This window comes from Notolepis coatsorum (assembly GCF_963971535.1).
Source record: "Notolepis coatsorum genome assembly, chromosome: 18".
NCBI classification, from domain to species: domain Eukaryota; kingdom Metazoa; phylum Chordata; class Actinopteri; order Aulopiformes; family Paralepididae; genus Notolepis; species Notolepis coatsorum.
Window position 1 is genome coordinate 4,034,392 of NC_140182.1, and position 13,719 is coordinate 4,048,110.

General features: G+C 44.4%; 1 protein-coding gene across 1 annotated transcript in view; it reads right to left on the minus strand.

Moving 5' to 3' along the window:
* The window catches only part of LOC311244797 (Golgi apparatus protein 1-like), a gene marked incomplete at its 5' end in the record, with an annotated part of 129,553 nt that overhangs the window by 78,456 nt on the left and 37,378 nt on the right, over nt 1-13,719 (minus strand). The window contains 5 exons of the mRNA XM_084334484.1: nt 274-345; nt 2,668-2,874; nt 5,147-5,362; nt 7,921-8,007; nt 10,920-10,949. Coding sequence (XP_084190610.1) covers nt 274-345; nt 2,668-2,874; nt 5,147-5,362; nt 7,921-8,007; nt 10,920-10,949 — 612 coding nt within the window. The remainder of the gene's footprint in view (nt 1-273; nt 346-2,667; nt 2,875-5,146; nt 5,363-7,920; nt 8,008-10,919; nt 10,950-13,719) is intronic.

Below are 13,719 nucleotides of genomic sequence, written 5' to 3' on the forward strand. Positions count from 1 at the left end.
TACTGTATATTTTATTCTATTCTTAGGCAATTTGCTTTGTTATTCTTATTCGTGACTTGTTCCGTCTAAATGTTTAATGTGAGCGATTTGCAGTGTCAAATTTCCCCGCGGGATAATAAAAGTATTTCTATTCTATTCCATTCTATTTGGAGGTATTGTTTCGTTGCCCAGCCCTACTTCATGGGACTAGATTCTATTTAGACAACAATGGAAAACAACTGCCATGGATCCCATGTGCTCATCCTCCAGGGAGAGAGACGCAGCAGCACTCACCCTCTCAGACATGGCCTCCTCAAACTTGTGGTTAAACAGACACTTGTAGACTCTTCCCTCTCCGGCTGGCGTCTGCAAATCAAAACACACGCCGCACACGTTCGTGAGGCGACAACAATACATTTTTTCAATATCATTTCACACAAGTTCTTGCTCCGGGATGACTCACTCATCGCAATCAAACTCTTTCGAATCCAGAATAAGGAAGATGTTGGTTCCCACAGGATTTTGTGAGACTATGGGGGGTGAACCTGGGACCCTGTAGGGGGGTCCGGGGGCATGCCCCCACCGGAACTATTATTTTTTTGTACATTTTAAAGTTAAATGCATCAATCTGGTGCACTTAGAGCAAAATAAAGAGGCCAGATCTATGATGAACGTTGTGCTCAAAACACTAAATCGACTAGACTGCAGTGGTTCCCAATCCTCTCCTCGAAGCACCCCAGCCGCTCAATGTATTTGTTCAATTCCACCACCAGCACACCTGATTCAACTTAACAAGCCCTTTATTAGTTGAATCAGGTGTGCTGGTGGTGGAATTTAACAAATACATGGAACGGCTGGGGTGTCTCGAGGAGAGGTTTGGGAACCACTGGACTAGAGCAGGGGTTCCCAAAGTGGAGGCCGCGAGCCGCCGCGGGGGGGGGGGGGGGGGCAGTGTTTATAGTTGCAGCAGCGCAATAGTTCGATAACCTAGGTGGGGAACAACCAGGAGATCACTGCAACTCACACAAGTTTGATCTCAAGTGACTACCTGGTCAAATAAAGGTTAAATAAAATAAAAATCTCTCTCTCTCTCTCTCACACACACACAAAGGGAGCCGCATGTGATTGGTGGAGGCGGGACCCTTACAAAAAAACTGTTGTTGCTAATCATTGACACATGCTAGCCTGTAATAATCCCCCCCCAGAAAAATATACTTTGCATTTGATATATTGCAAATATATGCCATCACACACACTGGCATTTAAAGGGTAAGAATTATAAAATGAATAATGTGGTGTTATGATCAGGGCTGAAGTTGAATAAAAGATTGTATTTTTTTCAATCTGACATTACAAAAAAACCGAAAATCCATCAAAATCAGTGTTGTTGCTAATCATACATATGCTAACCTGTTTTTTAACAGTAATTTGTGATGCCATCACAAACACTGGCATTTAAAGGGTACAAATAAAAAAAAATCCTGCACCAGAATGCAGGAAATTAAGTCTTTGTAACAAGAAATGTCCTGGTGGGGGACCCCCAGACCCCCTGCTTAAAAAGTGGCCTGACTGGGGCTATATTTTGCACTATATTTCCTGGCCTGAATGATTTCCCCAGTCCGGCCCTGGTTAAAAGCCTCCAATGCTTATTAGTGTGTGTGCGTTTGAACGTTTGCATGTTTCAACCATACATTTCCATTCATTAAAAAAAAAAAATTATAATTTTTTTTAGCTCCTATAATAGTGGGGGTCGCGGCTCTCTGACACCGTTATTTGGGGGTCGCGGCCTGAAAAGTTTGGGAACCCCTGGACTAGAGCAGACATTTGAGCCATCAAAGAAATGAAGCAAAAGTGGTTACCTGTGTTGAACTGGTTTATTTTTTAGAAAATAAAAAAATATAGTGGATTACTATTACGACTATTACCACTGCCAATACTACTGATACATCCCTATTGGCAAACTTTATATATATAAAAAAAAAAAAATTATAAAAAAATCGGTTCATTATACAATTGTGGCGAGACAAACTAGACTGTGGTGGGGTTAGAACTGGGCTCACGTGTTCACAGAAGACAAACTAGACTGTGGTGGGGGTTAGAACTGGGCTCACGTGTTCACAGAAGACAAACTAGACTGTGGTGGGGGTTAGAACTGGGCTCACGTGTTCACAGAAGACAAACTAGACTGTGGTGGGGGGTTAGAACTGGGCTCACGTGTTCACAGAAGACAAACTAGACTGTGGTGGGGGTTAGAACTGGGCTCACGTGTTCACAGAAGACAAACTAGACTGTGGTGGGGGTTAGAACTGGGCTCACGTGTTCACAGAAGACAAACTAGACTGTGGTGGGGGTTAGAACTGGGCTCACGTGTTCACAGAAGACAAACTAGACTGTGGTGGGGGTTAGAACTGGGCTCACGTGTTCACAGAAGACAAACTAGACTGTGGTGGGGGTTAGAACTGGGCTCGGGTGCTCCAGTAGCACACCATGTTACCGCGCTCGCGCGGGACTCCGTGCTGCGTCGCGGATCTGGTTGACTCCGAGTTCGATTCCCGGACCCGCCGTCATTTGCCGAATGTCTCCCCCTGCTCTCTCTCCCGTTTCACCCTGCAACTGTCGGTCATGCTTGACCAGGAAAGCGATAAACGCTAAAAAATAAAAAGTTTAAAAAAAAAGAACTGGGCTCACGTTTTCACAGAAGCGCTCGCGGTCGTCCCGGCAGGAGAAGTAGAGGTAGCGGTCCAGGTGGAAGTCGTCGGACGACAGCTCGGCCACGCGCATGATGGCCTTCTTGCACTCGTCCCTGATGGGGTGGGCCCCCCCCGCCTGCTCCTCGGCCTCCCGCACCAGGCCCTTCTCCAGACACGCGATCACCTCCCCCTGGGAGTGCACGTCCTGTGGGGGAGGGGGGGGCACACACAGGGGAGAGAGGACGGGACACCTTCAGTAACACGGCACCAAACTAACAAACATATCAAATGTTTTTATTAAAAAGAAAAAGATATTATTTTCAATGCGTCAAGGACGACCACTGTCAACTGTTTGACGATGATTTCCAGTGACAAGGTCGTTAACCCTTTCACCGCCGCACTACCAAACGGTTAACCCCCTTTCACTGCGACAATACACAGAAGGTTAACCCTTTCACTGTCACACAACAGCAGGTTAACCGACGGTAGTGTGATAGTAAAGGGTTAACCAACCGTCTGTAGTGTGGCAGTGAAAGGGTTCAAAGGAAAAAGAAAAGATTATCTTCACGCGTCGTCGAGGACGACGACTACCCACGGGCCAACCGTTTGATGATTATTTCTAGTGACAAGGTCGTTAATCACCACATTATTCACACGGGGAGAGCGGGAGGCGACGGACTGTAACGTGTAAAAGGCTGAGTCTGTGGTTGTTGTAAGTGGCCGAGAGCCAGCGCGTCACTGCGGAGAGTGGAAACACACGTCGGCCAACACGCCTCGGGCTAGAACCCCCCCCCGATCTGGACCAGAACACCTTGTGTGTGGACTCGTTCCGACAGACAGACGGGGGGGGGGGGCTGCCGGATCATCAACTGAAACCCACCGGCTAGTCCGCTCATATCTGCCGGCTAGCTCTATATATACATAGCCCCCCCCCCCCACACCAAAAACCCGGAGAGGCAGGAGCAATTTGCAATAAGCCGCCATGACCAATTCCTGATAATGAACCCAACTTCATTCTCGCTCGTGGAATAAATAATTAGCCCCGAGCTATAATTGCAATGTCTTATCGCATAACACTTTATCCAACAATGAGCCCTGTGCCGAACAGGCTTATGTGGGTTTTCAGTTTAGCTCGGCGGTAGGCAAAAATGCATTCTGGGAAGAGATTGATTATGTGTGGGTTGGTGACACGGTTTCTTTTTCGTTCATGGTTCAACTGGAGTCTTCGTGGATTTGTTACTGGCGACCGACTCGATAGTTTGAGACACCCGCTGCTTTTGTCTTGTGCCTGGATGCACCGCTGCAGCACGTACAGATGTATGGCATAGAATAGGCAATATAATGCATTTCCTTGTATTTTTAATACCCCAACAGTCTGTCATTCAGAAGTCACCTTGTCTCCAGTGTTATGTCACAGTGACTTTAATGAACAGTGAAGTCACCTTGAACAATGATGCTGATATACAGTTAAGAATGAGTCATTCGACTGGGCGGCTGGGTGGCGCAGCGGACATTGCGCTCGTCACCAACGCAAGAGACACCGGGTTCGAATCCAATCAAATATTGTTAAATATGGTTAACCCTTTCACTGCCGCACTACCGAAATGGTTAACCCTTTCACTGCGGCGACACACACAGAAGGTTAACCCTTTCACTGCCACGCGACAGCCGGTTAACCCGACCGTCGGTTGTGAGATAGTAAAGGCAGGGTTAACCTTCTGTCGTGTGGCAGTGAAAGGGTTAAATGACTGTGCAGATGATGACCGAGTACACGACCGCCACCCCTCCCCGCCGTATGTATATTTCTCTCCCCGCCGTATGTATATTTCTCTCCCACCCACCCACCCCCTCCAAATGTACAGTCTCCACCCCACCGTATGTATATTTCTCTCCCACCCACCCACCCACCCCCTCCAAATGTACAGTCTCCACCCCACCGTATGTATATTTCTATCCCACCCACCCACCCACCCCCTCCTAATGTACAGTCTCCACCCCACCGTATGTATATTTCTCTCCCGCCCACCCACCCACCCCCTCCAAATGTACAGTCTCCACCCCACCGTATGTATATTTCTCTCCCACCCACCCACCCCCTCCTAATGTACAGTCTCCACCCCACCGTATGTATATTTCTCTCCCACCCACCCACCCCCTCCTAATGTACAGTCCCCTCCCCATCATATGTATATACTCTGTCAGGATCTAGGGGTAACAGTACTGTATATTTGAATACCGTTTATGTCACAAATGTATCAGTACTAAATACCTGTATGTCCCTATGCCATAAATGTCATGTATGTCGTGTATGTCATAAATGTCAATATGAATTGAAAACGGGGGACCCTGATGGAAACAAGACAAAAGTCTTTCTCTGGTCTGCATCCCCTTATTAACAATTGTGTGTATTGAGCCGTACTGTATTGTACCCATTCTGCAATCTGTTAAATAAAGTTCTCATTCATTCATTCATCCACCTTGTCTCCGGTGCTGATGCTGCCGCAGTGCAGCGTGTTGATGTCGTCGCGACACTTGTCCATGAAGCCACAGATGAGGCGGTAGTCGCTGAAGACGATGGTGGTCATCTTGGTGATGTACTGGCTGCACTGGTACTCGCTGATGTTGCCACGGTGGTCCACCAGGCAGGACACCAGGAAGCCCTTCCCCCGCTCCTCCACCGCACACTCTTTGATCTGGGGGGGGGGGGGGGGGGGGGGGGGGAAGCGGATCGGATGATCATCATAATAACTAGGGATGTCCGATATTATCGGCCGATATCGGCAGTAAAATGTGATATCGGAAAATATCGGTATCGGTAAAAAAATATATATATATATATATATATTTTTTTTTTTTTTTTACATTTATTTAACCTTTATTTACCCAGGCAAGCAAGTAAGAACCAATTCTTATTTTATTTATTGTCAAAAGTATGCATGTTGGTTTAATTCTACAACAAGAGATATGTAATGTTAATTTTTACTTTTTTAATTATCATATTTTGCACAGATAATGCTTACATTTAGAAAGCCTTTTGAATGCATCCAGTGAAATGATTAGTTACCTGAAATTATTCAGTTTTTTTGGGGGGAAACCCTGCATATATCGGTATCGGTTGATATCGGTATCGGTATCGGAAATTAAGAGTTGAACAATATCGGAATATCGGTATCGGTAAAAAAGCCAATATCGAGCATCCCTAATAATAACCAAACTGATACATGATGCTGATCTACGTCTTCTCCCTCTTCTTCACGTCCTCCGACTGCTCTCGGCCTCACGAACAACAGGCCTAAATATGATAACAATTAACATATGAAGAGGTGCATGATGGGTGATGGGCTAAACTCATTTAGTGATGATACCAGCCGAGAGCAGTGATGACACTATAGAGCAGTGATGGTATGGCAGTGTTTCCCATTAATCACCTAGACTGTGGGGGCCCGCCACAGTCTAATTAGTCCCGCCACCGTTTTATAATGAACCAAAAAAAAGAAATGTAATTAAAAAAAACGTTTTTTTTTTTTTTTAATATACAGTTTGCCAATAGGGATGTATCAGTAGTATGATATCAACACAGGTAGCCACTTTTGCTTCATGCACTTTTGCTTCATGCTCTAGCCCAGCCGTTCCATTATTTGTTCAATTCCACCACCAGCACACCTTGATTCAACTAATAAAGGGCTTCAGGGGAGGAAATTAGGCCACTTTACTGGCCAAATGCTAGTATTTTTTACGTTTGGCTGGTAAAAAAAATCAGATACCCGCCAGTTGGCTGGTAAGCCAAAAAGTTAGTTTCCTCCCCTGCTGGCGAGTATACAAAAAAATAAAACATTCTGCAATCACTGCACTGGCAAACGGTGCGCGTCTTCTGAGTGTTCGCTTTAGTTGACAGTGCCACGAGAGCACTGCACAAGACCACCCGCGGACATATAATGTTTAATAAAAGTTCGCGCAGTACTGGCCAACCCGCGGACATATAATAATAAAAGTCCTGCGGTACTAGGCTAGCCATCAGGAGCACTCGCAAACAGATAACGTTAAACACAGCAGAAGATGGAAAACAGACAGACTGACCAACGGGGAACTGCATCCAACCCTAGTACAACCCTCGAGTATAAGTTACTAAGGACACATTTAAATCACAGAGGTGTAATGTTAGTCTACTGGAACTGTATACAGTGGTTAGCTTCTAGTTAGCGTTTTAGCTATAGCTGCTTGCTAGCTAACGTTAGCCCCGTGTGCTCAAAGCAGCCAGCTAGGTGTATCCGTTGACTATAATGTTTCCAAAAAAGCACCGGACTACGACGTAAGGTTAGACAATTTATTTCATGCTCAAAAGCCCCTGGCTTGCACATCGCAGTCACGAAAGGGGCTAGCTCAAGTGCACTGTGCACAACAACCCAACTGACGTTACCACAACACTTGACGGTACTTCACAGCACTGTCGTAAGACCACCGTGCTGTCTTAAAGGCACAGTGTGCCTACCCAGATACATACACAACATTGACGCGGCTTGACATACAAAGAAGTAATTATCACAATTAGCGATTTTTTTTGTCTGGTAAAAAATCTGTTTGGCTGGTAAAAAAAATCAGATACTCGCCAGTTGGCTGGTAAGCCAAAAAGTTAGTTTCCTCCCCTGAAGGGCTTGTTAAGTTGAATCAGGTGTGCTGCTGGTGGTGGAATCGAACAAATACATTGAACGGCTGGGGTGCTTCGAGGAGAGGATTGGGAAGCTCTAGTCTAGTGGATTTTGTGTTTTGAGCACAAAGTTCATCATAGATCCGGCCTCTTTATTTTGCTCTCAAAGTGCACCAGATTGATGCATTTAACTTTAAAATGTACAAAAAAAATTACGGGGGGGGGGGCATGCCTGTGGGAAACACTGTATGGTATAGTAGCACTTTATGGCACCTATCTCTTTTAATCTTTTAATCAGTGAATCATATTAGTGTCCTATCGAATTAAATCCGTTTTTACTGAATTAGACTAGGTGTTATTGAAATGGATTAGTTTGCCGTTGAATCGATTCACTGTTTTATTGAACGTTTTTGACCGATTCGTTTCTACTGGATTTTTTATTGAATCAGGTTGTATGTCTGTCATGAGGATCAGTATTTATTTATTTAGTATATATATCTAGTTCAAATGGCTATAACTGAGACCCGAGTACTATGTCGATGGTAAAATTACAATAAACATAATTTTGACTTTGACGACACTGTTGCTGAATCTCTCACCACTCACCTCTGTGATTGTCGTCTTGCACACCTCCACGGCCACAGACTCGAACTTGGGGTCAGTGGTCAGATTAAACTTGTAGTTCCACAGGAGCTGGAGGAGACGTGAGAGAACATGATGTCTATCACACCTATAACATGTCTACGATATCTATAACACACCTATAACATGTCTACGATATCTATAACACACCTATAACATGTCTACGATATCTATAACACACCTATAACATGTCCACGATATCTATCACACCTATAACATGTCCACGATATCTATCACACCTATAACATGTCTACGATATCTATCACACCTATAACATGTCTACGATATCTATAACACACCTATAACATGTCCACGATATCTATCACACCTATAACATGTCCACGATATCTATCACACCTATAACATGTCTACGATATCTATAACACACCTATAACATGTCTACGATATCTATAACACACCTATAACATGTCTACGATATCTATAACACACCTATAACATGTCTACGATATCTATCACACCTATAACATGTCTACGATATCTATAACACACCTATAACATGTCTACGATATCTATAACACACCTATAACATGTCCACGATATCTATCACACCTATAACATGTCTACGATATCTATCACACCTATAACATGTCTACGATATCTATAACACACCTATAACATGTCCACGATATCTATCACACCTATAACATGTCCACGATATCTATCACACCTATAACATGTCTACGATATCTATCACACACCTATAACATGTCCACGATATCTATCACACCTATAACATGTCTACGATATCTATCACACCTATAACATGTCTACGATATCTATCACACCTATAACATGTCTACGATATCTATAACACACCTATAACATGTCTACGATATCTATCACACCTATAACATGTCTACGATATCTATCACACCTATAACATGTCCACGATATCTATCACACCTATAACATGTCTACGATATCTATCACACACCTATAACATGTCCACGATATCTATCACACCTATAACATGTCTACGATATCTATCACACCTATAACATGTCTACGATATCTATCACACCTATAACATGTCTACGATATCTATAACACACCTATAACATGTCTACGGTATCTATAACACACCTATAACATGTCTACGATATCTATCACACCTATAACATGTCTACGATATCTATCACACCTATAACATGTCTACGATATCTATAACACACCTATAACATGTCTACGATATCTATCACACCTATAACATGTCCACGATATCTATCACACCTATAACATGTACACGATATCTATCACACCTATAACATGTACACGATATCTATCACACCTATAACATGTCTACGATATCTATCACACCTATAACATGTCTACGATATCTATAACACACCTATAACATGTCTACGATATCTATCACACCTATAACATGTCTACGATATCTATCACACCTATAACATGTCTACGATATCTATCACACCTATAACATGTCTACGATATCTATCACACCTATAACATGTCTACGATATCTATAACACACCTATAACATGTCTACGATATCTATCACACCTATAACATGTCTACGATATCTATCACACCTATAACATGTCTACGATATCTATAACACACCTATAACATGTCCACGATATCTATCACACACCTATAACATGTCTACGATATCTATCACACCTATAACATGTCTACGATATCTATCACACCTATAACATGTCTACGATATCTATCACACCTATAACATGTCCACGATATCTATCACACCTATAACATGTCTACGATATCTATAACACACCTATAACATGTCTACGATATCTATCACACCTATAACATGTCTACGATATCTATCACACCTATAACATGTCTACGATATCCATCACACCTATAACATGTCTACGATATCTATCACACCTATAACATGTCTACGATATCTATCACACCTATAACATGTCTACGATATCTATAACACACCTATAACATGTCTACGATATCTATCACACCTATAACATGTCTTTGTCTACGATATCTATAACATGTCTACGGTATCTATAACATGTCTACGATATATATAACATGTCTACGATATCTATAACATGTCTACGATATCTATAACATGTCTACGATATCTATAACACGTCTACGATATCTATATCTATAACATGTCTACGATATCTATAATATGTCTACGGTATCTATAACATGTCTACGATATCTATAACACGTCTACGGTATCTATAACATGTCTACGGTATCTATAACATGTCTACGATATCTATAACATGTCTACGGTATCTATAACATGTCTACGGTATCTATAACATGTCTACGATATCTATAACATGTCTACGGTATCTATAACATGTCTACGATATCTATAATCAAAGTAACAGCGATCAGAGCTGGTAACTGTAGGAGGAAATCCTAAATTAGATATCCACCATTTGAAAAAAATAAAGTCTCCCCCTCTCTCTCTCTCCCCCTCCGTCCCTCCCCCTCCCCCCCTCCATCTCCCTCTCTCTCCCCCTCCCTCCCTCGCCCTCCCCCTCTCCATCTCCCTCTCCCTCCCTGCCGCTCTCTCCATCTCTCTCCCCCTCTCTCCCCCTCCCTCTCCCTCCATCTCTCCCCCCTCCCTCTCTCCCCCCTCTCCCCTCCCCATCTCCCTCCCTCTCTCCCTCCCCCCTCTCTCCCTCCCTCTCCCCTCCCTCTCTCTCCCTCCCTCTCTCCCCCTCTCTCTCCCTCTCCCTCCCTCTCCCCCCTCTCCCCCCCCTCTCCCCTCCCTCTCTCTCTCTCCCTCTCTCTCCCCTCTCTCCCTCTCTCTCCCCTCTCTCCCTCTCTCTCCCTCTCTCCCTCCCTCTCCCCCCTCTCCCCTCTCTCTCTCCTCTCCCTCTCCCTCTCCCCTCCCTCCCTCCCTCCCTCCCTCTCCCCCTCCCTCCCTCCCTCCCTCCCTCCCAGGGCTAGGAGTTCAGAACACTTACATGGTTGCAGTCAGCAGCGATCTCCAGTTCCTGTGGGAAGAAGAGAGGAGAGGTGAGACTTTGATCGTCAACGACAGAAACAGTTGAAGGCTTCAGAGTAGGGATGCCCCGATCGTTATCGGCCGATAATCAGTATAAAAATGCGATCGTGATCGGTGATAATGCTTTATTTTCGCCGATCGTCAAAACCGATCGAAAAACGAGATCTCACTCGCTGAGTTCTGTCTCAGACGCTCCGTCTCCTCCTCCCTTCCCCGTGTAAACAAGCTCGGGCAATAGTCTGCTCTAACCTAGTGAGCTAACGTTAGCTACCGTTATGGTTTAAACAGAATGACCCAGTCAACTATTCACTTTTAGTTTAATACATGAGGCATTGTTAACGGTATCTAGCCGGCTAGCTACTGATAGCTCCTGATATCAACAAATGCTCCAGCAATAGTCTAGTAGACGTGCATGATAGCTCATGTTAGCGCACGTTAGCTCACGTTAGCTCACTGTTCAAAACTAAACGTCCCATTAAACTAAATAGTTCACTGAGGCGTTGTCTTAACATTATATAGCCGGCTAGCAGTAGCTACAGATAGCTCCTGATATCAATGTCTTATAACATTGATTCGATGCGTATTCGAGCCCCGGCTTGCATCGCAGTCACTAACGGGGCTAGCTGAGGGAGTAGGGTATATCTGCAGAGCCGCAGATATACCCTGCTGAGGGCATGCTGAATGTGATTTGATCAAAGCAGAGTATACACACAGACAGTGGAGACAGCAAGCATTTTGACTTGTTGCGTGGTGGCGATGTCTCGCAGATAATACAACTACAAGTATAATTATATAATATATATATTTTATAATAAAAAAAATATATATATATTTATATAAAAAAAAAAAAAATTAATCAAAAACGATCGATATCGGATCGGTATCGGCCGATATGGCTCAAGACGATCGGTGATCGGTATCGGTGGCAAAAAACGTGATCGGGGCATCCCTACTTCAGAGGAGACAATATATTCGTGGAGATAAAGCGATCATTGTGCCGCATGCCGCGTTGCTCTCGTGTTGTCTCGTGTTGTAAACGCAGCGCACCCTTCCTTCACAGCGGTGCGCTCGCTCGCCCCTCCCCCTTCAGCTCGTGTTGAGAGAGGGAGGAGGGAGCCACTTGTGTGTTGGGCAATGGGCCTGGTCTACAAGATACACCACACCACTCAGGTACCCATGTACATGTCGAAATACTTCCCAAAAGGTCAGTGAATTCCACGACCACAACACCAGAGGGAGCTCCACAAATCATGTTCAACCCAGTTTTTTAAGTAAGTAAAGAGGCCTATGTTCATATCGGTGAGCACAATTTGTAAGACAAATATACAGTATTTTCATAAAAATATATATATATATATTACAAAAAAAAATATATAATTAAAAAAAATGTTACCAGAAATATCGGTATCGGTCGATTGTGTTAGTTGAACAATCGGTGGCAAATTTTCATATCGGTGCATCCCTAATTGGAGTGGATGTGGGCATTCAAGGGGGTAAAAAGGAAAACACGGCTGGCTCCCAAAGTGTTGATCATGATTTTTAATATCAAGCAAAATGATCGTGATTTTTGGCATAAATCGAGCAGCAGCCCTACATAGAGCCAAATGTGTACTCCCAGAGTACACACACACACACACACACACACACACACACACACACACACACACACACACACACACACACACACACACACACACACACACACACACACACACACACACACACACACACGAATGCAATCAGAGATGTGATTAGGTCCTCCTGGTACCTCATCAGCAGTGGTCTAATCTAACTGAAGCTGTAAATGGTAAACGGCTGCATTTATAAAGCAGCTTTTATCCAAAGCGCTTTACGATTTGTTCCTCACATTTCTACCCGTTCACTCACACATTCACACACCGACGGCGGAGGCGACCGTACAAGGTGCCGACCTGCTCATCTGGAGCAATTAGGGGGTTAAGTGCCTTGCTCAAGGACACATCGACGACGCGCTGCCCGGGAATCGAACCGGGAACCTCCGGATTGCCAGACGACTGCTCTACCTCCCGAGCCACGGTGTGAACAGCGGCGCCCGCGATAAGCCGCTGCCATTCAGTGACTGTTCAACTTCCAGTGTGTTTCAGCTGCTGAGAGTTACACACGGTGACCACACGGTGACCACACGGTGCCCACACGGTGCCCACACGGTGACCAACACGGTGACCACACGGTGACCACACGGTGACCACACGGTGACCACATGGTGCCCACACGGTGACCACACGGTGCCCACACGGTGCCCACACGGTGACCACACGGTGACCACACGGTGACCACACGGTGACCACATGGTGACCACACGGTGACCACACGGTGACCACACCCACCACACAGGACAGGGGTTGGACAGGACGGGTGCGTGTGCGTGTGGCCGTACATGTCCTGTGTATACGACACCTTTCCATCAGCCGTCTCAGAGCAGCTGCACGATGACGGAACACTGTAGAGACTCTGAGTAGAGTATGCTGTAGGGCTGGGCGATATAACGATAATTATCGCGATATATTTTAATAATCGATATAAAAAAATATATATATAAAAAAAAAAAAAAAATTTTGTCTTTTCCCTTCTGACCTGCAACAGGGCAGTTTTAAAACCAGAGACAGTGGACAGACTTGTCTTTCTTGCCTGTAACTTAAAGTAATGGCTTTGCTTGTCCAAATGACAATACTGACCAAATTGAGATTTATTTTTCTTTTATTTTGTTTGCTTTCTAATTT